This window comes from Sardina pilchardus, chromosome 8 (assembly GCF_963854185.1).
Source record: "Sardina pilchardus chromosome 8, fSarPil1.1, whole genome shotgun sequence".
Lineage (NCBI taxonomy): Eukaryota > Metazoa > Chordata > Actinopteri > Clupeiformes > Clupeidae > Sardina > Sardina pilchardus.
Genome location: NC_085001.1, coordinates 16956329 through 16982198, shown reverse-complemented (window position 1 = coordinate 16982198; position 25870 = coordinate 16956329). Strand labels below are relative to the sequence as shown.

Genomic DNA, 25870 nt, shown 5'->3' with positions numbered 1-25870 from the left:
GGCTTGAAAGAACTGCATAGTGGCCTAACAATATTTGCTCATAAAAGAAATTCGATATATTCCATAATGTGTACCATGGCATTTTCATTTTAAGGCAACAGTCTATTCAGTGTGATTCAGACAGTTGTGCATTTTTTATATCAATAAAAATAATAATTATATATAATATACAATGGGGAGAACATGTATTTGATAGGCTACCATGCTAAAGTTGCCTAAAAAGAAGAATATAAAATCATCATTTGACAATTGATCTTAATACCATAATCAAACCGCTAAGGACACCAATTTTCTTTGTGATTGAAGAATGTAAGTTGTTCTTCCTTAAATGCTAGGGGGAAGGAAGTATTTGACCCCTATGTTAAATTCCCATAGGAGCAGGAGGAATTTTTTTTATATGTTTTTATTTTTAAAGGCCAGCTATTTCATGGATCTAGGATATTACTGTATGCATCCATGATAAAGTTCCCTTGGCCTTTGGAATTAAAATAGCCCCACATCATTACATACCCTTCACCATAGCTATAGATTGACATGGTGCTTTTTCCAGTAGGCCTATTAGCCTGTTTGATTTGCATTGAGCTCAATGAGCATCAAACAGGCTATTTTTTTAATTAATGCATTAAGATCAATTGTCAAATGATGATTTTATATTCCTCTTTTTAGGCAACTTTAGCATGGTATCAAATACATGTTCTCCCCATTTTATATATATAACTTTATTAATAATAATACATTTATTTATTTATTTATTTTTTTGAGGGAGAGGGGGGGCCCTAAATCGAAATCTTTCATGGGGCCCAGAATTTCTGGCGGCGCCCCTGCACACACACACACACACACACACACACACACACACACACACACACACACACACACACACACACACTCACACACACACACACACACACACACACACACACACACACACACAGCATGCACGCACGCACACACTCTCTCTCTCTCTCTCTCTCTCTCTCTCTCTCTCTCTCTCTCTCTCTCTTTCAATTCACTTAATTTCAATTCAATGATCTATTCAATTTCAATCTATCAGCATGACTGTAGGTAGGTAAAATGCTGTCAAAGCGCAACACAAAACAACGTAACTTCCACATACGTACGCTTCCCTTCTCTCCCTTTTTCTGACCTTACAACCTTTTGTCCCTCTGTACATTAGGCCTCCTCCCTCACCTCCCCTCCCCTCCCCCCTCTCTCTTTCTCTCTTTCCATTAATTCTTACATCCACCCTTCCTCTATCACCACCCTCCTCCTCCCCCCTCGATGTATACCACTGGCCTCCACCCCTCCATCCTCCTCCCTGGGCGTGCTCTTCCTGGACAGATGCCTGGAGAGAACATGCTGTCCAGGCACACATGGAGCTTTATCAGCTGCAGGCCAGTAGCCTCTCCTCCCAGTACCGTAGTACAGTGCACACAAAACAGCTGAAAGCTGCTAGCTATTGAAAACATCTTTCATATGCCTGCAGCTGTTATCTTATTTTTTTTAAACTACTATTTTAACTACAAACTGATTTCAAATGTGACAAATATAGTCTTATTTATAGCATGTTCTTTCCTATTTGTACTCTTTTATATATATCTTTTGATTTATAAATATGTGTCCTAGATTTATCAAAGGTACGTTCAATAGGAAAAATACTAGTATCTAAAATAGGCTGACATTACATAAATATTTGAAGGGGTTTCACCCAAACACGTCTGAAGAATTGGGTCACAGGGCTGGCACAGGATATCTTATCCGGCTGTTTCATGACATAATTACCACGGAACATTCAGAGTGTTCCAGTTGTGCTGAATCCACACAAACATAGATATGGAGACAGATTGCTGAACATTATAGTTTTTTTAAGTGTAAGTAAGGAACATAAATATTCCAAAGGAAACAGAGTCTTCCAAGGGAAGCATGGATGCAATTATGTATAATTTTTACTGTTGAAGTTATATAACAGAAATCATAGTAGGCCACTCTTTAAATATTGTAAGTAAGACCAGATGGATTGACACCTAGGGAGAAAGAAATGGAGCTAGACAGATCAATTACTTTGGCAATATACAGTACTGCAGGTTAATCTCTGTCACTATACAATAAAATAAACTGGTATTGTCCTTGACCTGGGGGGGGAGAGAGAGAGAGAGAGAGAGAGAGAGAGAGAGAGAGAGGGAGAGAGATCACTGGTGGCCAGGATGAACTCTTCTGCACACCTCTGATGTGTCTCAGACAGACTGTGTGGTCAAGGTCCCAGCCTCAGCCTCAGCCTCAGAATCTCTGTGCCTCTGCACAGGTCAGAGGTCACATACTGATCATACCAAGAGAGGAGGTCAAAAGGGGGGGTATGTACTGTAGTATAGTGGCATATGAAGAAACTCTGTCTGAGCAACAGTCAGTCCGGATTCCAATCCTAAAGCCAATGCTGTGCACGCCGACTCACTTTACTTTACTTTTTACTTCATCATGTGACTGATCGACCATGACCAAGGGGCCCCATTCCAGGTGTAAATATCACTGTGCCCTATCTCATCAGCAGGCCACATGAGGAAAAACACTCAGGAGGGATTCCAAGGCCATAGCCACCACCTAAGCAATGCTTCTGTATGACCAAACTGCCCCCCTCCTCAGGAAATGTAGCCTAATCCTGTATTGTTCCATGCTAATTTGGGAGAGATGTTTGGCCAGATCAAGATTATATCTGGACATCGTGCCCACCTCCGCATTTTCTGAGTTTAGTCTGCCTGAAACTTGTTATTTTGAGCGATATGTGAGTGAGTGAGTGAGTGAGTGAGTGTGTGTGTATGTGTGTGTGTGTGTGTGTGTGTGTGTGTGTGTGTGTGTGTGTGTGTGTGTGTGTGTGTGTGTGTGTGTGTGTGTGCGTGTTTGTATGAGCACGCCCGCTTGGTTTGTGTTCATCCTCATCTGGGAAAACATCCTTCTGTTGCTTTTTTAGTCTTGCGACAAGGTAGTGACGTCCTCCCTCCCAAACAACAGCTTGTATTTTTAGCCTTTCCCACCACTGCAGAGGCCCAAAGATAGACGAGTGGACTCAGACAAACACACTCTGATTGTGGAGGCACCAGAGAGAGTCATGCTTGGCCTGAGTCGAGTCATCAGGATCAATGCTACTGTTCTGGGGCAACCTGATCTCACAGCTCATCGTAATAAATCATACGACTGAGCTACCGTCACTATCGTTTGATTTTTTACGATCCAATCGTAGAAATAGTACGATGGTAGGCCACCAGTGGGATAGGCACTGTCCCGAAGGAGCTCGAGCGGCATCACGCTCTTGCATCATGAGGTACGTAAAGAGACGTGATTACGTTTACGTTAGACATTTCACCCCATGCGAACTTTTACAGTCTATGCATGCGAACCGGTAAGTCTACCGCATGCGAAAGGGTAATGTTTTATTATAATTACGTGAAAAGCCTATGCTGACAGTTTGTGTTATTTGTGTATTATTTGATTGGAACATATGCAGTATATGTTTTATTCGGCAGTATATGCATTATTATTTAAGATGTTTCAGGATTGTGCCTGATCATGTGGTGAGCTAACGTTACCTATGCTAGTGTGCCTCATGCCACAGACCTCTGTCAAGCTAAGCAGTTAGGTAGTTTCATGAATGCATTATAATGCAAGCTGAATGGCATTTTTAGTTTGACAAAAATAAATGTAATTTGCATGATTATCATCTTGAGAAAGCTACTCCAAGCAGGTCCAATGCTATGAATAGTCAAGTTAGGCTTTACTAAGACGTAACCTTGGCTAAGTTACCAAGAAGTGCCATGTGATTTGCTCTTCAGCTAAAATTCCGTGTCTTGATTATTAACTTCAGTGTGCGTGCGCTTCCTTTGCGCATAATCATCTCTGTGGTTATGTTCACAACTGACGTTGATGAGGTAGCATGTTGCGGTGAAGGTAATGAAGTGTTTAATCACTTAATTAACTCAGGACATTTGTGTCATTCTCAGTGATTTTAGAATGGAAATGGAGCCAATCGAGGTAGAGGTCGAGCGTGCGCTCATGGAGGAAGAGGAGGCATTATACACAGCGGTAGAAGATGTTCTTCAAAGCATCCCAATCCCAATTCCTGTACGTGTAATTATATTTTTGGGTTGGCTGGTCAGTGGGTGGCGTGTCTGAAGAGTTGGCACAGCTGATCGTTGTCATATGTATTGTAGGTGAAGAAAAAGAAGAAAAGAAAGGCAGCAACCTTTACAATAAGGAGTAGAAATGAGTATGGACACCTTATACCAAAGCGTGTCAGAAAGGTGTCCTCAGCTAGTAAGTCCTCAACCTTTGTGTCAATTTCTTTATGCTTTACTGAATGCCCCATAGTGTTTCAGGGTCATGCCTGCTGTCTATGTCATTTTCAGTTCCAAAATCCAGTGCACGGCACCATTCCCGTGAAAGATCTCGTAAGTGTCTTTTAATTGAAGTAATAGTGAAAAAACAGTGTTAAAAAAACAACACAACACGGCACACGTATTCTTTGAAGTAATCTCCAAATTTCTATTACAGAAAATGTGGTAATTCCAGATCTGCCTATGCCATGCACTTCAGTTGATGAAGATATTGGTATGTACCTCTAACCAGTGATATGCCTGAACACATTCATTGAACGAGTTTATGTTTTGGGTCAATGGTAACTGAATGTACTGTATTCCTGCCTGATGAATATTACTGTGAACTTGTTCATTCTATTGCCTGTGAATGGCGCGCTCTCTCATTTTAATTTTGTTCAATAGAGTGCCAGATTTCTATAGTCTTTCAGGTGAAAACTCGGGTAAAACACACCATAAACGGGTGTTTACTTGATATGTATCATAAACGGGTGTTGACCTAATATGTAGTGTTTTTTTACACCCAATCTGGCAACACCAGCCACCGGTGTCGCACCGCCACCTGTGTCATCAAAACAAAAAGCAGAATGGATCGAGGTGACGGCAGCATATAGGCGACAAAGCAGCAATAAGGCGTCATAAGTTTTATAACAATTTCGGTAAAAAATGTGCACTTGGGGCAGCTGTGGCCTACTGGTTAGGGCTTCGGGCTTGTAACCGGAGGGTTGCCGGTTTGATCCCCGACCAGTCTGAAGTGCCCTTGAGGCACCTAGCCCCTCACTGCTCCCCGATTGCCGCTGGGTTAGTGTGTGATTCACCTCACTGTGTGTGTTCACTGTGTGCTGTGTGTGTTCACTAATTCGGTTAAATTGCGTTAAATGCAGAGAACGAATTTCCCTCACGGGATCAAAAAAGTATATATTCTATTCTTCTATTCTATACTATTCTTCAGTTTCATCCACAGCAAATCTGAAACTGCACATTGAACTGAAGCACCCGGCTAGCCTTTTGAGTTATGTGCAAGCAAATAAAAAATCAAGACAGTCAAGACAGATCCTCAGCCCAAAGTCCCATTTACTGCTTAGAGTAGCAGCTCTATTGTCATCTCCCAGCCGCAGCTGGACAACCTGGTGGTGCAGTATACTGTCAGAGACTTGCAGCTTATGCGTAAAGTGGAAGCTCAGCTTTCATAAACTTTAATAAAATATTGCTGATAAAGTATTTGCTGTCTTTGGTTCTATATGGGCAAAGAACAGAGTAAGTAAAACACTGCAATATGTAATCAAACAACACATAGAATGGGTCTGTATGAAACGGTGAGAAAAATGCTGCCTTTGAAGATATCTATCAGGGGAATGAGGCATCGAGGCATGTCCGAATCAAGTATTTCTGTGAAATGCTGTCTTCCAAGATACCTTTGTTTTGACAAATTTTGAAGACCGCATAGATGTGTCCCTTCATGCTGCCTTCAACATCCAAAATTCTATTTAATTGTGATCAGCTGTTCCTGTTGTCAAACATTATGTTATTCTTCTTTCTGGTATCCTGACAATGGCGTGTTGTGTTGGTATCTTGCTAGGCTATCCAAAACAGTTCGTAGTCGGTATCTTGATGCCTGCTACGGCAAGTGAATTGGTAGAGAGCTGAAGGCAGGGAAACGGTAGACAACTGCCTTCTGTTTCGTACAGACCCGATAACTGGGGGTTGGCTAGAAAGCAAGGTATTTTATGTTTCCGTATGTTTCGCTAACACCGGCAGTGCGGAAAGTTGTGGCTGAATTAGTTATAGGAACTTTTTAATCCACAGTTCCATGCTATCCGAATGCGCAAAAAAAGGGTGTGAAAGGGACTATATGGGTAAAGGTTGGACCATTCCAAGAAACCCAGTCCTAAAGAGGTTGGAGTGCAATTTGGTACTTTTGGAAAAGGTTGTATCTGGTTCCTCATATGTTTTGTTTTGTTTATTCTGAATTAGACATCCTTCATCAAGAAGTGTCAGAAATGTTGGCAGATGAAGGGGCATTGGAACTGCCCCTCCCCACTGCTTCCACAAGTTGGACTACCCGCCAGGCGATGTGGAGACAGAATTGGGCATCTCTCAGGTCCGATGCTGTTCACCACCTACTGGCTGCTGAGGAAGTCCAAGTAAAAAGGTGTCAGACTTGTCTTTCGAAAGCTGCCATTATACGCTGCAGAGACTGTGCGCCAAAGCAGCACTATTGTGGTGACTGTGACCTGTTGTGCCACCATATGCGCCTGCACAACAGAGAATCGGTTGTCGAGGGTTTCTACCGCCCAATTCCCGCAACCACCATACTCCGAATGAACGGGGATGAATACAGCTATACAGAACAGGGTATGAGTCGAGTCCTTAACATTATTTGTAATGCCTTAAAAATATGCAGTATGCTTAATCTTGTGTTTTTACCTCCAGATTGCATTTTGCCTCTGGAGGTGCCTGATATTTGCGCGTGCGAGCAAGGAAGCATTAAAACACTGCCATGGAAAAAGTCAATTTTCATTGGCATAGATGGTAAGTAAAGTATTTAATTCAGATTGTCATGTGCTAAATGTAAGAGTAAGGGTACACTCTTAAAAGTTTTTGTTCTTCCCATAGGTCGCTACAATGTGTACCTACCCTCATTTCAATGTTCTTATTGTAACATTAGAAAGAACACTGACATTGGGGCCTTAATTGAGGGTGGGTACTGGGCTGCCACCTCCAGCTGCGAAACCGTGTACGCGATTGACCTCTTCTCAACCTTTGAAGACTTGAAAGTGTCTGCTCCAGGCTTCTCACGGCTGGCTTTCATTCAGCTGCTTGAGCAGAGGAGCAAATACTTTGGCCGGGTATGTACCCAAAGATACCTGATACTGTAATGAGTAATGACATAACAGTTTGAACAGTATTACCATCATACAATCTACATGCATGCTAATATAAACAAATGAAATTGTTTGTAAATGTATTGACATTGCATCACTTAATCTATTTTTTATTGTTTCTGTCTTCACACAAAAATAAAGTCAGGGAAAATATGCACGGACACGTTTCAGAAAAGTTTTTTCGAATGGAAACGTTGTGTGTATGACATGGATGAGATCTTCCGGAGGCAAATATTCAAGTGCCCAGCGTGCAGTCCTAAGGCACATGCTGTTGCGGTGGATGGCAATAGGAAACTGTACCGCTTTAGGAAAGGGTATGTTCTTATTTTTGCATTTTTGTAATGCATTTATATTTATTTTTGAGGTTGTATTGTTTACTTCTGTCGTGTTGGACAATGCGGCTCAGCCCTGCACACGGTCGGACTCAAACCTTAATTGGATCGGCTGTGATTTGCTACCGTTACATATGCAAAGTGTTGACTTACATGCAGCTAATTCTTACAGTGATGAACAACACCGTGGCCTTTTTGAGGGACTTTTTCTAGCGAAAGATGAAGAGGTTCAACAATTTGTCCAGGAGGTCCATCAGCAGACCAAGCATGTAAGTTATTCTAAATGTCTTATCCATGCTTGGATGAGCGTGTTTTATTTAAGCAATAAGTCCCAAAATTCCCTAGTTTACACTGATTTTAGAACAGCTAAGAGGCGTTGTTAATCTCGATCTAGCAAGATTTCATGAAGCAAAGGCACAGCAACGAAAAATGTAGATAATCATTCTTCTTCCAATAAATATATTTCCTCCATATGAATGGTTGCCATGCAACATCGAGATGCAGCTACTCTAACTTCTGTGCAAGTTGTGGTAGCGCATTACTATAGAATGAAATGCGGTCAAGGTGTATGTTTGTGTTGGATTTAACAATGGCATCGAACGCGATTCAGCCAATCATAATCAAGGGCTGGAACTATCCGTTTTAGATTGTAATTTTTCCTTTGCTCTTGTGTGACCTGTCATAGGTGTCTGGCAAAGGTGTATGCGGCAAAGGCGTTTGGGCTGCTGCAAGGGAAACGACTGTGAACAAATCGAAAAAACTTGATGAGGAGGGCCTGGAGGTGGCAGTGTGCCGTCACGGCATGCTCCTGAAAGGACTGAATATGTTCAGGGGCGAGATATTTGCATATCCATTGTACCTACAAAAAGAATGCCTTCCAACTGTGTTTTTCTGCAGCGATGTCGTATGCAAATATTGGCCGTACTTAAAAAAAGTGATTAACAAATTCACAAACTTGGAGCACCTCTTGCAATCAAAGCCATTTCTATCAATCATGCACGCTAAGGCGCATTCCCTTAAGTGTGAGGTAATTGCTTTAATTACTCAAGTGCGAGGTAATTGTTTTTTCCTTTCATTATTGGTGTAATTTACTTAGCAATAATATATTTTTTTGTTTGTTTACTTGGTTAAGATCAATTGGGGAGGCCGAAACCAAGATGGCGCTGGCACCACGCTTGGAGAGGAAGTTGAACAAGTAAATAGCTTCCTCTCCAGGACAGCCATTTGTACGAAGTACATGGCCAAAGGAGGTATGTTTGTCAGAAGTATGTATGTTAAAGGAGAAATCTGTTTCTTGAGGTCACAGAGTACTGGTTGGTTTATCAATGCTAGGCAGGGTTTTTGTGTCATTGAGCCTGTATTCCTGGCGAATTGTTTGGGGTTTTATTGTGTATTCTAATTGTAATATGTATTTGTTGGGTTACCTGGCCTGTTTTCTGTTACCCTGGGAAGAGGAGTTGGGAAGGACCTCAAACCTAGATAACTTGCGATGACTTACATTAGTGAATAACGCTACAGTTACATTTCTTTCGCCATTAACAGCCAGGACAGACATGCTGACGATACAGGCCATGGGTTGGAATCTCCGAAAGAGGGAGCATCTGGCCTCAACACTATGCCGAAAATATGTTAAAGTACTTCTCTCACGGACACAAATGCTTATTACTTACTAGTTTGTTGCTTTTATTGTGGGTTAATGCCTTTACATATGTATTTGTAGACGAAAGCAAACCTTGTGGAACACAACAAACAATTGGAGGCATTCCAGTTGGAGAATTCAGTGAGTGAGAACACTGTCCAGCAGTGGGTGGAGGACATAAAAGAATGGGCAGCTTCAGGTATTTTTTTAGATTTTACATTGATATTTCTTGTGATGCAGAGACACTTCAGCCTGTACTGTTTATTGTCATGCAGTGTACAATTTCTTATTAACTCAAAACGGAAAAATCTATACACTGACCCCAAACATTTCTACTACTTACTAGTGATGTCAGTGTTGTACTTAAAACCTGGTATTTAGTTATCCCAGCAAGAAATGTTTGAGTTGTGATAGTGAATAGTGAGTTTCTATTTGAACCTTGTTTTTGTTTTTACATCTTTTGAGTATACATCTTATTATTTGGGTATTTCAGCCTCACGTCATCACCATCTTAGGAGATAAGTGTGTTGTAATGACCATGACCATAACCATAACATTGTAATGTAATTCATTTAATTTAATTTCACCGCTACATATGTGAAGTGGATATCAGAAATAAACACAGATGTTATGTAGCACCATAGACATTTGTATTTCTTCTACAGGGGATGACGGACCACTAGACACCCTAGAAAAGAAAATAGAGGGTCTAGCTATGTCCTATAAGCAGAGAAGGACAGACCTGTACCGCCTCACAGGCAAGTATTTCTTTATTTATTTTATTTTTTTGAATGTTTGCAAATTGTATGAGACTCTTAACTGCTGGGTGAACCCTGCCTGACCTGCTGGCGAATTTGGATTTGCCCGGCAGCTTAGGCTGGAAACCTGCACATCTATCTCCTCTGTTCCCTGCCCGAACCTTTGGCTCCAATCACAAACTAGCTTATCCAAAATGCATCGGATCGTTGGTCTGATTGGTTGAAGGATTATCCAAGCGTACAGAGTTATGATTTGAATGATGCCAGTAGAGGTTGACAGTCCCGCCCCTCCTCCGAGAGCACGCCTCTCGTACAGTAGAAATAAAGCGCAGACTCCCCATGCTAAGGTTCAATCTTAAAAGATTGCGCTTAGTATGGTGATAGCCAGACTAAATTGCTTGGGCTTACCTTATACTTTTTATTATAGATGGAAGCAAAAGGAGACAACCTCTCAGGAAAAAAATGGCTGGAGAAAAGAGTCAGTTGATTGAGGCCATTGAAGAGTATAACATCACTAGGTCACCACCACTGGACACTGCAGACACCATTCTAGCATCTGACTCTTACATATGGCCATGGGTGGTGCGAGAACAGGGTAAGTACATTACCATTCAACTGTTTAGTGCCTGCAAAACATCAGTGTCAACGTCAGTGTCGAGGTGACTCAAGGATGTTGCCTATAAAGAAAAAGCCTTATCCCTTACTGGCCAATTAAAAGAACACAGTAAAATGGAGGTCAGATGCTGACAAAATGCTGGAGGGATGTATGCATGTAGAAGTATGTTTAATACATGGTAATGATATTTTTGTTCTTTGTATTTGATTAAATGTGTGATAGAGGACTTGAAAACCAAGAAAAGGGCGTTCGACCTGAAGATGCTAAGTCTACGCTTAAATGAAGAACAGCACATCATTCTGTCTGAGGTCAAACAACATTGGCAGACTCTCAAGACCGAAGCAGCTACGTTGCATGAGCTCTCTGCCAATATGAAAGACAGTAAGTGGAATTTTATTTGATGAATATTAGTATCGCGATTCAAACTCTACCGATTCAGAATCAATTCATAGAATTCCAAAAATCGATTCATACTTATTTTTCCCCCAGTTGGTAACGGTGTTCAAACACTTGACTGTTTTTTCATATTAAACTACGTTATTCCCTTAAAGTGTAAGTTTGGCGGAAATTGAAAATAAAGCTATTTTCTGAATGAAAATACATCAACTAAGCCGTGGAGGAAGTAATTTTCGCTCATCACGCAGTACAGAGCTAGCACGGGCAGGAGCGACAGCCCAAAATCGCAAACAGTGGGTGTGCATGGGGATTAGAGCCACACGCTTTCAAAATCGCATTTTTAAACCACTAACAGTGCTCAAAACAGCACCAAACCTCATCAGTAGCTTGCTCTAGGTGTCTACACATAAAACGAAGCACCAAACAGTCTGTAAACTTTGGAATAGTCAGTATACACGTAGAATCAATTCGAGACCGCAACTCCATCTGAAGCACAGAAATGTCTCGCGAGATCTCACACGGAAGCACGGGACCTATTCCTACGGGTAGTCAAAATCGCATTTTTAAACCACTAACATTGCTCAAAACGGCGCCAAACCTCGTCAGAAGCTTGCTCTAGGTGTCTACACATAAAACGAAGCACCAACAACTTGGCTCATGAACCCGAAGTTTATAAAAGAAGACTGTTATGAACACTAACCCCTTCCAGCTCCTCACGAAGGAAAGTCCACGACCTCTCGTGTGAGATCTCGCGAGACATTTCTGTGCTTCAGATGGGGTGTTGCCCATTCGTTGTCTCGAATTGATTCTACATGTATAGGCTACTGACTATTCCAAAGTTTACAGACTGATTGGTGCTTCGTTTTATGTGTAGACACCTAGAGCAAGCTACTGATGAGGTTTGGCGCTGTTTTGAGCACTGTTAGTGGTTTAAAAATGTGATTTTGAAAGCGTGTGGCTCTAATCCCCATGCACACCCACTGTTGCGATTTTGGGCTGTAGCTAGCTCTGTACTGTGTGATGAGCGAAAATTACTTCCTCCACGGCTTAAGCCCTATTCGCACGGGATTAGTATTACCTGTGGACCTTTGGTGATTTGTGATAATTGCGGAGGATGGCTGAGATCTTAGTCCCGTGCGAATGTGCCATGTCTGTAATTTGTAAAGTAAAAATTCCGCCGCAAATTACCTACTGTATTTCGCCAAACACAGACGTCCGGTGATAATACTAATCCCGTGCAAATCTGCATCTCGGTGATTGCTATTGCAATTGCATATCTTTTCTACTTTCTGCATTGTTTGCGGACGTTAGGATACGACATATCCGGGTGTAATGTCAGTGAAAATAGAGTAATTAACAGACTTTGCTTATCCCGTGCGAATGCGCTGCAAGTAACACAGAGGTGGGGCGATAATTTGAAAATGACCAGAGGTCCACAGGTAATACTAATCCCGTGCGAATAGGGCTTTAGTTGGTGTATTTTCATTCAGAAAATAGCTTTATTTTCAATTTCCGCCAAACTTACACTTTAACTAAGACGAGTTGATACATACCTCTCAAGTTTTAATGCATGCACTCACTGGCTCTGGCGTGCGGCGCAACTTTGATAGCACTTAGCTAGCCCAGTTCATTCATTAGGATCCAAACAGAGATGAAATTAGAAGCAACCAAACATCTCCATGTTTTCCCTATTAAAATACAGTTACATGAGTAGTCATGCGACCAAGTATGGTGAGACGAAATAAAACGTGGTGCATTTCGGCGCAGTAATATCCTCACTTCAAAGTTAAACTGAAAGTGAGTGAGGATACAGGTTATAGTAAATAATTTGATCAAATTTATAACTTTATGTTGCCCATCCTTATGAGTGGACAGAATGAAAACAATATATCTTACCCAAAGAAGCTGACATTGAGTAGATTTAAACATATTTAATTTGTTGTGCTACCTTTCTTTTAAATTGTATGTCTACTGTAATCATATGGGAAAAGTACCTATACACTGCGAATCGTTTTCTGAATCGAGAATAGTTTTTTAATTGAAAATCGATTTTGAATCGAATCTTGAGCCTGAAAATCGAAATCAAATCATGACATTTTCTGAATCGTGCACCCCTAATGAATATTGTTCTTTACTTGTGATTCAGGTTAAGGTTACATATGTGTCCTCCTGTCTTAGGTTGTAAACCAGATTCTCCAAAAGGCCTCTGTTGTTATGTGAAAAAAAGGCTGACCTTCACCAGCTCACACATGGCCATGGTCCAGGAGATGTACAGGAAATTCCTTCAGAGTGATGACACAACGTGGGCAGAAGAGGAGGATGTTGAGGAGATAGAGGACCAAGGTAGCAGCATTTCAGAAGAGGAGGAGATAGAGGACCAAGGTAGCAGCAGTTCAGAAGAGGAGGATTGAAATGTCAGCTGCCCTCATCCCCGTTCACTCCCTCCACACCCCCACCCTCCGGACGGACACTTGCCATGGTGCGCCCCTCACCCCCACCCTCCCGAGGACGGACACTTGCCATGGTGCGCCCCTCTATCCTGCCCCCCCTACCCTCCCTCACCCCCACCCCCTCTATCCCGCCCTCCCACCCTCCCGAGGACGGACACTTGCCATGGTGCGCCCCTCTATCCTGCCCCCCCTACCCTCCCTCACCCCCACCCCCTCTATCCCGCCCTCCCACCCTCCCGAGGACGGACACTTGCCATGGTGCGCCCCTCTATCCTGCCCCCCCTACCCTCCCTCACCCCCATCCCCTCTATCCCGCCCTCCCACCCTCCCGAGGACGGACACTTGCCATGGTGCGCCCCTCTATCCCGCCCCCCACCCCCCACCCTCCTGAGGACGGACACTTGCCATGGTGCGCCCCTCTATCCTGCCCCCCCCACCCTCCCTCACCCCCACCCCCTCTATCCCGCCCTCCCACCCTCCCGAGGACGGACACTTGCTATGGTGCGCCCCTCTATCCTGCCCCCCACCCCCTCCCGAGGACGGACACTTGCTATGGTGCGCCCCTCACCCCCACCCACTCCCCCCACCCTCCCGAGGACGGACACTTGCCATGGTGCGCCCCTCACCCCCACCCACTCCCCACCCCCTCCCGAGGACGGACACTTGCTATGGTGCGCCCCTCACCCCCACCCACTCCCCCCACCCTCCCGAGGACGGACACTTGCCATGGTGCGCCCCTCTATCCCGCCCCCCACCCCCTCTATCCCGCCCTCCCACCCTCCCGAGGACGGACACTTGCTATGGTGCGCCACTCTCCCCCTAAGGCGTCTGCCAAATCCCATAACCATAACCATAAATGTGTGAACACACACACACACACACACACACACACACACACACACACACACACACACACACACACACACACACACACCTGAGGATGGACACTTGCTATGGTGCACCCCTCTCCCATCCCATAACCATAATATTCTTCTTAAAAGAACACTTCACCTTTTTTCATATTTTTTTTTATATTAAACTACGTTATTCCCTATTGAAATACAGTTACACGAATAGTCAGCTCGTGTAACTGTCAGCTATTATTTTATTCATCAAAGTTACATTTTTGGAGTAAATAACATACACACTCTAAAACAGTGGTTCCCAACCTTAGGGGCCGCCAGAGATTGCAGGGGGTCCACAGAATATTGCCTGGGCTGAGGTTGTGAGTTTACCAAAATTATATTTGCGCACATTAAATGTATAAAATCCCAATAACACATCCAATTGGTTATTAGCTTTACTTCTTGCTTGAGTATTTGTGTTAAATTCAACTTTGTTTATTGAATGCCTATTTAGAGATGTGTATCTAACTGTATGAAATGTCTTGGGCACCTCATCCCTGACAAGATGGAAGATGATGCTGGTATTTATAGGTAGAGACGTATGTGGTATGTCCGATTAATGTTTGAGCTTGTTTCGTGCCTACTGCACTCCTATGTATGTAGCCCCATTATGGGACAGCTACGAAAAGGAGACCCTGTGCAAACTTCAGGTAGCATATAATGACTGTCTGAGGATACTGCTGAAAAAGCCCAGGAGCAGCAGTGCAAGTAAGCTCTTTTGTGACTCAATTGCACCTGTAATGTTTTAATTTTGTCTTGATGAGCCTCAAAACTGTATTATAATGATGCTTACAAGCCCCAGGTGAAGATTGGTCAGGTATGAATCATATTTGTGGAAACATTGGTATGGCTTAAGAGTGTGTATGTGTTTATGTATCTTTTCCTTTTTGATGTATGTTTTGCTGTTAGGCTTAGAGCCTGTAATAAAGTTTATATATATACCATTCCAAGGGGAAGGCAACCAGAGGCCATTGTACGCCAAGCGCTCTCTCTCTCTCCCTCTCTCCCTCCCTCTGTTTATTGCCTCCATACATAATGCTATAGCCAGAGGTGTAAAAGTCCTTCCACATATCTGTGCTGACCATTCATTTAAATCAGCTGATTCTGATTAGCAGAACTCTTCAGCTAGGTAGAGCAGGTAATTAGTGAGATCACCTGTGTGAAGTACACAGGTAAAACCAATACATGGTTGGAGTTTTTCCAGATGACGTGTACAGTGACTGATTGCCTACGAGGTGAATATGCAATGTGTGTCTATAGCCTGTAATAAAACAAATTGATAATAAATAATAATGATTGGATTTATTAAATAATTGTTTTCTGCCTGGGTATACCACAGCACTGCGTCTTTCTATTGACTTTGACTGCTTGGGTCACTTCCTTGGCTGAATGTATTTGTGCAAGAAGGCCATACACTGGCCATACACTGGCCTCGGATGGGTGAAATGCAGTAAGTCAAAGACAAATAGTAAAGGGTAGGCTATATGTATTGATTATTACCCATGACAAAAAATACTTACCTCCTTTCAGACAATGACTGTATAATGCACATTAAACAAATTAGGCCTACCTAATGCGAATCTACCAACTATATTGACATGAATTGCTTTCTTAAAATGTGGGATTGTGATGAAGCACAGTAGCCTTATATTGTTGTTCAGTTGGCATCAAATTCCCCCTGGATAGTTGACAATGACTGCTGTAACCTTGTCTGACCTTGCTGACCTCTGAGATTGATTGACATGAACATGTCTGGGTTGCCATTTATAGCCATATTATTGGCAACACAGAAGCAGATCGAGGTCTCGAATGTGACAAACTTTAGTTTTTACTCCCTTATGTGCCACGTGTTGGTATTAGTGGTGTAACCTTATCAAGGCCTGTCTAATGGTGCCTTCATGTGCTATGGTACAGTAATTATGGTAAATACCGAAAGCCGAGGTCAAAAATGCACATGAACACCATCTCGTGGATTTTCCACTGGGCAACCCGTAGAATATTTTGATGGACGAGTTACCGAGAGGAGATAACCTTTGACATTTTCAACATGGCGGAGAGCCACGGAAGAGTTGTGAATGATATCATTGTTTACTACTAAAAAATGTTTGCTACTATTAGCAGATATTTTTTGTAGCCTATACTTGAATTAACTGGTGTAATCCTATCAAGGCCCGTCGGACCTATCCAAATTATGACCTCCTAAACCCAGGGTTAGTGTTTCTAACTTGCATACCTCATAGACAGACCAAATTTGGAATGTGACATCTATGTATGACATAAAATATATTAGCAAAGTAAAATCACACCTCCCATATTCACAGACTCTATAGCGCCCCCTAGAAATCTACATTTTCCAAACTTTGGCTCCGCCTCCTGGCAACACACAAGCAGCTGGAGGTCTCAAATTTGACAAATAAGTTTGTTATCATTCCCTGAATCAAAATATGTGCCATATGATGGCACTATCCTGAATTAACTGGTGTAATCCTATCAAGGCCTGTCGGACCTATGCAAAGTATGACCTTCTAAACCCAGGGTTAGCGTTTCTAACTTGCATACCTCATAGACAGACCAAATTTGGCATGTGACATCTATGTATGACATAAGATATATTAGCAAAGTAAAATCACACCTCTCATATTCACAGACTCTATAGCGCCCCCTAGAAATCTACATTTTCCAAACTTTGGCTCCGCCTCCTGGCAACACACAAGCAGCTGGAGGTCTCAAATTTGACAAATAAGTTTGTTATCATTCCCTGAATCAAAATATGTGCCATATGATGGCACTATCCTGAATTAACTGGTGTAATCCTATCAAGGCCTGTCGGACCTATGCAAATTATGACCTTCTAAACCCAGGGTTAGCGTTTCTAACTTGCATACCTCATAGACAGACCAAATTTGGCATGTGACATCTATGTATGACATAGAATATATTAGCAAAGTAAAATCACACCTCCCATATTCACAGACTCTATAGCGCCCCCTAGAAATCTACATTTTCCAAACTTTGGCTCCGCCTCCTGGCAACACACAAGCAGCTGGAGGTCTCAAATTTGACAAATAAGTTTGTTATCATTCCCTGAATCAAAATATGTGCCATATGATGGCACTATCCTGAATTAACTGGTGTAATCCTATCAAGGCCTGTCGGACCTATGCAAATTATGACCTTCTAAACCCAGGGTTAGCGTTTCTAACTTGCATACCTCATAGACAGACCAAATTTGGCATGTGACATCTATGTATGACATAGAATATATTAGCAAAGTAAAATCACACCTCCCATATTCACAGACTCTATAGCGCCCCCTAGAAATCTACATTTTCCAAACTTTGGCTCCGCCTCCTGGCAACACACAAGCAGCTGGAGGTCTCAAATTTGACAAATAAGTTTGTTATCATTCTCTGAATCAAAATATGTGCCACATCCTAACATTTTATGAAACAGTGAGTATGACACTTACCTAGGCCTATCTGGCAATATGGGTGTCTGAATTGTAGTTTCTGAGTATGTATTGTGGATCAAAATTCCCACAGCACGTAAGATCAGTGAAATTGGGTTTATTTCAGCACAGCACACCTCTGTGTATCATAATCAATCAAAATATGGATGTTTTATTGGTTTGGGTATGATTTAAGAACTTTTGTTTATCAACATGTCAAAAAAAATGCTGTCTAAACAACAGTTTCTGAGTATGTATTGTGGATCAAAATTCCCACAGCACGTAAGATCAGTGAAATTGGGTTTATTTCAGCACAGCACACCTCTGTGTATCATAATCAATCAAAATATGGATGTTTTATTGGTTTGGGTATGATTTAAGAACTTTTGTTTATCAACATGTCAAAAAAAATGCTGTCTAAACAACAGTTTCTGAGTATGTATTGTGGATCAAAATTCCCACAGCACGTAAGATCAGTGAAATTGGGTTTATTTCAGCACAGCACACCTCTGTGTATCATAATCAATCAAAATATGGATGTTTTATTGGTTTGGGTATGATTTAAGAACTTTTGTTTATCAACATGTCAAAAAAAATGCTGTCTAAACAACAGTTTCTGAGTATGTATTGTGGATCAAAATTCCCACAGCACGTAAGATCAGTGAAATTGGGTTTATTTCAGCACAGCACACCTCTGTGTATCATAATCAGTCAAAATATGGATGTTTTAATGGTTTGGGTTTGATTTAAGAACTTTTGTTTATCAACATGTCAAAAAAATGCTGTCTAAACAACAGTTTCTGAGTATGTATTGTGGATCAGAATTCCCACAGCACATAAGATCAGTTTATTTCATAAATATATATGTATTTTTCCAAATATTTCTGTTTAATGTTTCATCAACTTGTGTGCATGCAAAACTGTCTGAAAACTCAAACGAATAGCTGTCTGGATGGGACTTGGTCACGTAGGTCTAAGGATGATGACATGCAAATCATGTTTATTTACTCCAACACATGTATGACAAACAATATGGATGTTTAAGGTGGTTGGTTTGATTCATCAACTTGTGTGCATACACAGAGTGTAGTCTTGTAAAGCCATAAATGTTCCTTCGCATATTCTAACATTACAATAAATATCAACTACAAACACAGTGGAGAACTTGTCACTTATAACTTGTAGATGTGATTCAACAAGAATTTGGACATCTCCTCTTCCTGCAAAATGTGGAGGACACAGATCTCTACATGGCTCTAATTTGTATATTAGCGAATGAAGGGTACATGACACATTTCGACCTCCAACACAAAGGCAAAACAATTTCACCTAACCAAGCCATGTTTTCTGAAAACTTGTCACTTGTAGATGTAATTTAACATCTATACATGGCTTTACGTTGTATAATGTTGAATTATGAAGGGCACATATGGTACGTTTTGAAGTACAACACAAAGGCAAAGCAATTTCACCCAACCAAACCATTTTATTGCATCGGAGTAAAAAAAAGCCACATTAAAATCCACATTAAATGAAGTTCATGGCAGGCTCCCATGTTGGCTCCCAGGTCTTTCCACTGAAAAACACAAATAATATACACAATTGTAAGATCATTGTACAAAACAATCATAGTTACCATCAAAATGTGGTGGTAACATGGCTATGGTTATGGTATTTAGCAGACCCTTTTGTCCAAAGCCATATACAAATAACAAAATAGTCAAAACATAGCCTAATGAAAATAAACAAAAAAGGATACAGACACAGGACAAATGTACAAAATGGCCATGGGTGGCAAAAAATCACTCAGTCTGGCCCAGATCTTGACACTATAAACCATAACTCATAAGGCATAATGAATCCGATCACAACAGTTTTATTCTGAAATATTTTAAAAGAAGAAGAGGTTGTCAAAAGGACAGATTAGAGTCAATTTCAAGAACAGAGTTTAGGGATCTTACCAGGTGGTGCAAGGGAGCCAGTCTACCATCACCTCCTCCCTCCCCTACAGACACAGGAGAACATACAAGGACAAAGAAAAGGTTGTGCCAATAACATGTGCTAAAGGCATTGCTATTTACATGTTACATTTACTGTACATGTGGTCATTAAGCAGTTTTTAATCCAAACCAATATTTCCCTCTCTCAGTAAATTTCAATGTCTTACCTGCATCATTCTACGGTCAATCAATGTGTTGTACAGAAAGACTTTTTGGTTGGCGCATTTCCGGCAACCTAAAATAAGGCAGAAGAGAACAAATCTATGAAACATTATAGAAAAGGAATTAACAGAAGAGGATTTGTTTTGCATAAACCAGAAATGATTCATTGCTGCTGGAATTCAGTGATTAAACCTTTTGTCATCATATAGATAGACTTACACCTGCACAAGGAAACGAAAAAAAACTAAACAAACCTCTCTTCCTCTTTTTTGGTTGTGGTATTGGAGGAGTTGGGATAGAGGAAGAGTCTGTAGGCAAAAGTGAAACAGTAAGACTGTTGACAAGGGCCAACAAAACGTGTTTCGACATGGGTCATTGTCATGTTGGTAGTAGTGATAAAATAAGGCAGATGCTATTTGCACCCAGGGTGCAAATTATGAACATTACTATTTACACCCGGGGTGTCTATAATGGCAGATGCTATTTGCACCCGGTATTTGTAAATAGCGATCACTGTTACACTGTTATTCATGCATAGGGCAAATAGCCATTGTTGCTATTTACACCCAGGTGTCCATAGTCAATAATACTATTTACACCCAGGTGTCCATAGTCAGTAGTACTATTTACACCCAGATGTCCATAGTCAATAATACTATTTTGTTGTTACGTCACAGGGTGTAAATAGCTCAGCTATGGGGCCTAGGCATCTCAGCTATGGGGCCGTGGATCTGTCTGAGGTTTCTTCCTATATATATCTCCAATTCTAGGGAGTTTTTCCTTGCCCCTGTTGCTCATGGGCTCTCTTTGAAGGTTTGACGCTCTGTGAAGCGCCTTGAGACATGTGTAATGTTTTGGCGCTCTATAAATAAAATTGAATTGAATTGAATTGAATTGAATTGAATTGAATTGAATTGAATTGAATTGAATTGAATTGAATAGGCACTCCGATAAAAGAATGGGTAAATTATGGCCATGAAGAGATTCACAAGGGCAGCAACACTACTCTTTGGCCATTACTAAAAATAGCAAAGTAAAGTACACAGTACTTACTTAAGCTCAAGTGAGTAGGAGGGTCAACAGGAACAAGAAATATGTACGTGTCCTCACCAACAGTCGAGGTGGAGGGGCCTTCATCTATGAAAGGCAAGGTTATAATACTGTATGTGGTGATGGTGGCGGTGGGGCCAGCAAACAAATGACACTTTTCAGCTATTTACAGCTGTGCTACTTACCAGAGTCCACAGCTACTAGAGCGGTGGAGACACCTTCGTCTATGAAAGGCAAGGATACAGTATCATAAAGGCTATCCTAAAGGCTATCATATCACATCATAAAGGCTATCATACAGTATGTGGTGATAGTGGTGGGGCCAGCAAAGAAATTACAATGATTTTTTTTTACACTTTTTAGCTATTTACAGCTGTGCTACTTACCAGAGTCCACAGCTACTACAGTGGTGGAGACACCTTCGTCTATGAAAGGCAAGGTTATCATGTGGTGATGGTGGTGGGGCCAGCAAAGAAATGACAATTATTTGTTTACACTTTTTAGCTATTTACAGCTGTGCTACTTACCAGAGTCCACAGCTACTGAAGCGGTGGAGGGACCTTCGTCTATGAAAGGCAAGGATATAATATGTGGTGATGGTGGTGGGGCCAGCAAAGAAATTACAATGATTTTTTTTTACACTTTTCAGCTATTTACAGCTGTGCTACTTACCAGAGTCCACAGCTACTGAAGCGGTGGAGGGACCTTCGTCTATGAAAGGCAAGGATATAATATGTGGTGATGGTGGTGGGGCCAGCAAAGAAATTACAATGATTTTTTTTTACACTTTTCAGCTATTTACAGTTGTGCTACTTACCAGAGTCCACAGCTACTGAAGCGGTGGAGGGACCTTCGTCTATGAAAGGCAAGGATATAATATGTTGATAAATAGATAGATTACTTTATTCATGTCCTGAGGAAAATTATGGTGTTACAGAAGCAATTACTTAGCCTGAGTGCCACATGAACCTAATTGAATGCATGCATGCATGTGCGCATTTGCTTGACAGAAACCAAAACTAATCGGTGGCAAGCTCCGCTTCAAACTGTTGGAAGGCTATTTAATTATTTAACGGCATTTAATAGAACAACGTGGATTCTTGCAACTTCCATAGAAACAGAGCAGAGCCTATAATCCCAGGCCAAAGGAGCAGTATCCGACTCAAATTCTGAACAGAATCATTTCTGTTGAAACAACCTCTAGCTGAAAAAACTCTTGTTGTCTGCCCAATAGTTCATTTAGTATTTAGCCATTTATAACTGTGCTACTTACCAGGGTCCTCAGCTTCTTCCGAGGTGGAGGGACCACCGTCTATGAAAGGCAAGGTTATAACATGTGGTGATGGTGGCGGTGGTGGTTGTGCGGCCAGTGACATAAAACTGGTCATGTTTCTTTAGTCAATTACAGTTGTGCCACTTACCATGGTTCTCAGTTTCTTCCGAGGTGGAGGTGCCAGCATCTATGAAAGGCAAGGTTAAAGATGTAATTTCAAAAACCCAATCTATTTATCTTGGATCATGGGAAATAAGTCTCCTGCAATGATAATTTCTATGATCTTGGTGAGCTTGGCTGAAAAATCATGGCTCAACACAATCAAAAAGATTCAACCAAATCCAAAACCAAACATTGGATCCTATGCACCCCTGGATTCGCTGCACCCCTAACTAAGGGGATGCAAACTTTTATGCTTAAGTTTACTTTTTTTTTACTTACCAGTGGAAGAGATGGTAATAATGTTGAAGGTTTCATGGTCTGTAAAAAGGGAAGGTTATAATTTATGGTACATAAAACTTAGTCTATACAAGACTAAAGACAGACACATCTATGTTACATTATTGTGTGGCCTGTGTGTAGGCAAGTGGATTGAGCTAAACAGGATAAACAAGCTGCAGTCATTTACGAACCGCTGTATAACAGACCCTTGTGATCAACTGGCCAAACACAATCAGGGACACAAACTTGTGATATGCTTCTTCTACCTTCTAATCTACACCTATGCTGTGGACTAGGCCTGTCGCGATATTCAATAAATCAATAAATCGCACGATAAAAAAAATGAGCTCGATAACTTTTCCGGCCGCGATAATTTCCATTTTCATGCTTGATTGTTTTTCTTCTCTCTCTCTCTCTCTCTCTCTCTCTCTCTCTCTCTCTCTCTCTACGAAAGAGAGGATAACCACGGTGCTTCCTTTAGCGCAGCCTAACGAGGAGTGAACCCTCATGTCAGTCAGTTGTCAGACATGTATCTTTCAATAACATGACGGACAACTTTACTTTCTTACATTCATTTGATTAACAGGCTAGACGAGGCTTTGGCGATTGGCCTAAGCACACTGAAGAGGCTTTCTGTTGTAGCTTGACAGGTATGGGGGTAAAAATAGTGATAATGCAGTTCAGAAAATCATGCTTATAAGCTACGTTTTTTCATCATCTGATAAAGACACACTTCGCAAAGTCTGCACTCCGCTGAGAGCTCAAGAATCAGCCAAAACAGCCGGCAGCTCCGGTTAAAATGTCGTAAGCTAATTGTCAGCTGTGGTGAAATGTGTTCGTAATCAACGTTATATGTCATAAACGTAGTATACCTATGAAAAGGCTTTGCAGTAGGATTATCCGATGACCAACTTATTGCTTCAATTTGTGTTTTATGTGACGTGCAGATGCTGGGTTCATGGCGTTTTGCGCAAGTTTCAAATGTTTAGCTGACTGCGTAGGCCTAATTGATCAGCTATGATGACATTTTGTTCCGTGCATAAGGCTTAGCAACTGTCACTCTACACGCCCCCTGTTGCATGTCACGTTTTAATTTGCTGGCCCTTAAACAGAGTCTTAGTAGAGACTGAGAGTCCATTGTATTTATTGTTTTTGGTTGTTTTGTTCATTTATTGTGGATATTTAAAAATGTCTTCCCATTCCAGTTCCTTATTCTTTAGAAATACAAGTTATTGATCTTTGAAAAGGTGTACCTGCATTATTATGGCATTATCATTATATTAGATAAAAATTATCTCAGAACGGCAATATTATCGTTTATCGCAATAATTTCTGGGACAATTTATCGTCCAGCAAAATTTGTTATCGTGACAGGCCTACTGTGGACCTTACCTGAGGATGTATTGGTGGGGGCTGCAGAGGTGGAGGCGCTAGTGTCTATGAAAGGCATAAATAACCATTTATGATACTATGACAAACAACTTGCTCTTAGAGAGCACATTAAAGTTGAATTAACAAAAAGAAAAGGAAAAATAAGTTAATCACAGCAGTACAAAAGTAAAACTACTATGCTACTTGCCTGAGGCCTGACTTGCAATAGAGGTGGTGGTGATTCCTGTGAGATTAAAGGTTAGAAATTATCATTGTCAGGGTTGCGGCTCTAACCAAGACCCTACAAACTAAAACCCAAAATCCAAACCCCAAACCGTGACAATCATAGATCAAATTTGTTATAACAAATACCTACTTTGGACTTTAAAGAGGAACTATGCAGGATTGCTCGTTTTATGTTTGCATTTTCTCTGCAGAGCTTCCCCGACAGCTTTAGCGTGTATATTTATACATGTATAGGCTATATTTAAATATATAAATTGCAAGCGTGGTTCTTCGTCTCAAACTTCCAGATGTAAACAAGGAGCGATCGTCTCCTGCAGAAAGTTGCATAGGGTCTCTTTAAGAATCTAGGTAAAACTCACAAATAAACAAAATCAATGCTTACCATGTATGATCGAATTATAAAGCCGATTAATTAATTTTACATTTTTGTGTCTTGCAATCCTTGATGTTGTGTATATTTCTGTAGTTTTTATACGCCTCATGATGAATAACGGCTGGACCCCCAACACCTCCAACTTGTGCAGCTGTGAGGATATTTCACACATAAGTACAAACATGAAAACAGTTATTACTATTTCCTAGTCCAGTGTTATATGTTTGTAAATGGTAGCATTAATAAAGTAGCATGTAATAGCCTTGAAAGTTGTACATTAATTTTCCCAGCTTCCACCATTGTACCCTTGAGCAAGTTGCTAATTTATATAATATGTAATATAATTGATATATGTAAGTCGTAGTGACTTGGCTAGAAGTGTCGGCTAAAAGAATGAATGTAAATTTAAATGTAAATGGAATAACTTTCTGACACACTCAGTGTTTCCCACACATAGACAAATTTGTGGCGGTGCGCCACAGATTCAGCACCGGCCGCCACATATTGCGTTTCGTTATTCTTTATTTATTTATGTATTTATTTAGCGCTATTGAAACGCTATTGAAAAACACGCAGCGTTCGTTAAGCTGAATTTCCTTTCCTTGCGCTCCCTCTCTGTCACTCACGCGTCCGTCTCTCATACACACACACAGGCACACACACAGCCCATCCCCTCCATGCACACTGCGTCTATCTCCATGAAAACCAACAAGATCATCCCTGGAAGCGGTCGGTGGTCGCACTGATGAACCTGACACTGCTCGGTTAGAAGCATAAAGTTCTCCCGCAACTTTTGTAGACTATGCGTGCAACTTAATTACCAAAAGTAAACTCATTCTCCTTGGCCCGCTCTCGTGCCGTGCGCGCTCAATGGACACCCGCTCTCAACATGCACATTTAATCCAAATAAAACATTCACAATCGTGAACGCATTGACGCACAGAACTAGCTAAATTTACTGTTAAATTCGGTTAGCATCATTAGTAGGTTATGCTGCAGACATTTGATTAAAACTCTTGCATTCAAGTTGACTGACCATCTCAATACCAATGTTTTCAACTCCAAGACTTAAAAGGGCCTGTCCCAAGGAGAAAAAGTATTAGCTTACCTTGAAACTTAAACACATGTGGGGAAACTGAACAGTCCAACCAGTAGAGTATGATA

The 25870-nt window shown here is 41.3% G+C and overlaps 2 protein-coding genes across 2 annotated transcripts; one reads left to right on the top strand and one right to left on the bottom strand.

Annotated features, from left to right (window-relative positions):
* The first annotated feature begins 3238 nt into the window (after positions 1-3238).
* LOC134089569 (uncharacterized) lies at positions 3239-13477 on the top strand. The gene is made up of 18 exons (XM_062544022.1): positions 3239-3313; positions 3990-4110; positions 4200-4302; positions 4395-4436; positions 4540-4596; positions 6336-6716; positions 6795-6893; positions 6978-7210; positions 7388-7560; positions 7751-7847; positions 8264-8605; positions 8711-8828; positions 9121-9212; positions 9299-9416; positions 9883-9975; positions 10403-10570; positions 10814-10972; positions 13166-13477. The coding sequence occupies exons 1-18, from the start codon at positions 3243-3245 to the stop codon at positions 13396-13398; spliced, it is 2700 nt and encodes an 899-aa protein (XP_062400006.1). The 5' UTR covers positions 3239-3242; the 3' UTR covers positions 13399-13477.
* A 5805-nt stretch (positions 13478-19282) lies between these two features.
* On the bottom strand, positions 19283-24166 carry LOC134089452 (uncharacterized). Its single transcript, XM_062543894.1, has 14 exons — positions 24109-24166; positions 22717-22755; positions 22424-22462; positions 22276-22314; positions 21820-21858; positions 21675-21713; positions 21530-21568; positions 21389-21427; positions 21188-21226; positions 21006-21089; positions 20207-20260; positions 19958-20025; positions 19752-19795; positions 19283-19366 (listed from the first exon to the last, which is right to left on the bottom strand). The coding sequence occupies exons 1-14, from the start codon at positions 24164-24166 to the stop codon at positions 19318-19320; spliced, it is 669 nt and encodes a 222-aa protein (XP_062399878.1). The 3' UTR covers positions 19283-19317.
* Between the last annotated feature and the right edge of the window lie 1704 nt (positions 24167-25870).

Coding starts and splice junctions, on each gene's coding strand:
- LOC134089569 (XM_062544022.1), top strand. CDS start 3,243: ATGGTAGGCCACCAGTGGGATAGGCACTGTCCCGAAGGAGCTCGAGCG. Junction 4,437..4,539: donor CCATTCCCGTGAAAGATCTC/GTAAGTGTCTTT, acceptor TTTCTATTACAG/AAAATGTGGTAATTCCAGAT. Junction 6,894..6,977: donor AATTTTCATTGGCATAGATG/GTAAGTAAAGTA, acceptor TTCTTCCCATAG/GTCGCTACAATGTGTACCTA.
- LOC134089452 (XM_062543894.1), bottom strand. CDS start 24,166: ATGCCTTTCATAGACACTAGCGCCTCCACCTCTGCAGCCCCCACCAAT. Junction 22,463..22,716: donor TATTACCATCTCTTCCACTG/GTAAGTAAAAAA, acceptor TGCCTTTCATAG/ATGCTGGCACCTCCACCTCG. Junction 21,428..21,529: donor TTCAGTAGCTGTGGACTCTG/GTAAGTAGCACA, acceptor TGCCTTTCATAG/ACGAAGGTGTCTCCACCACT.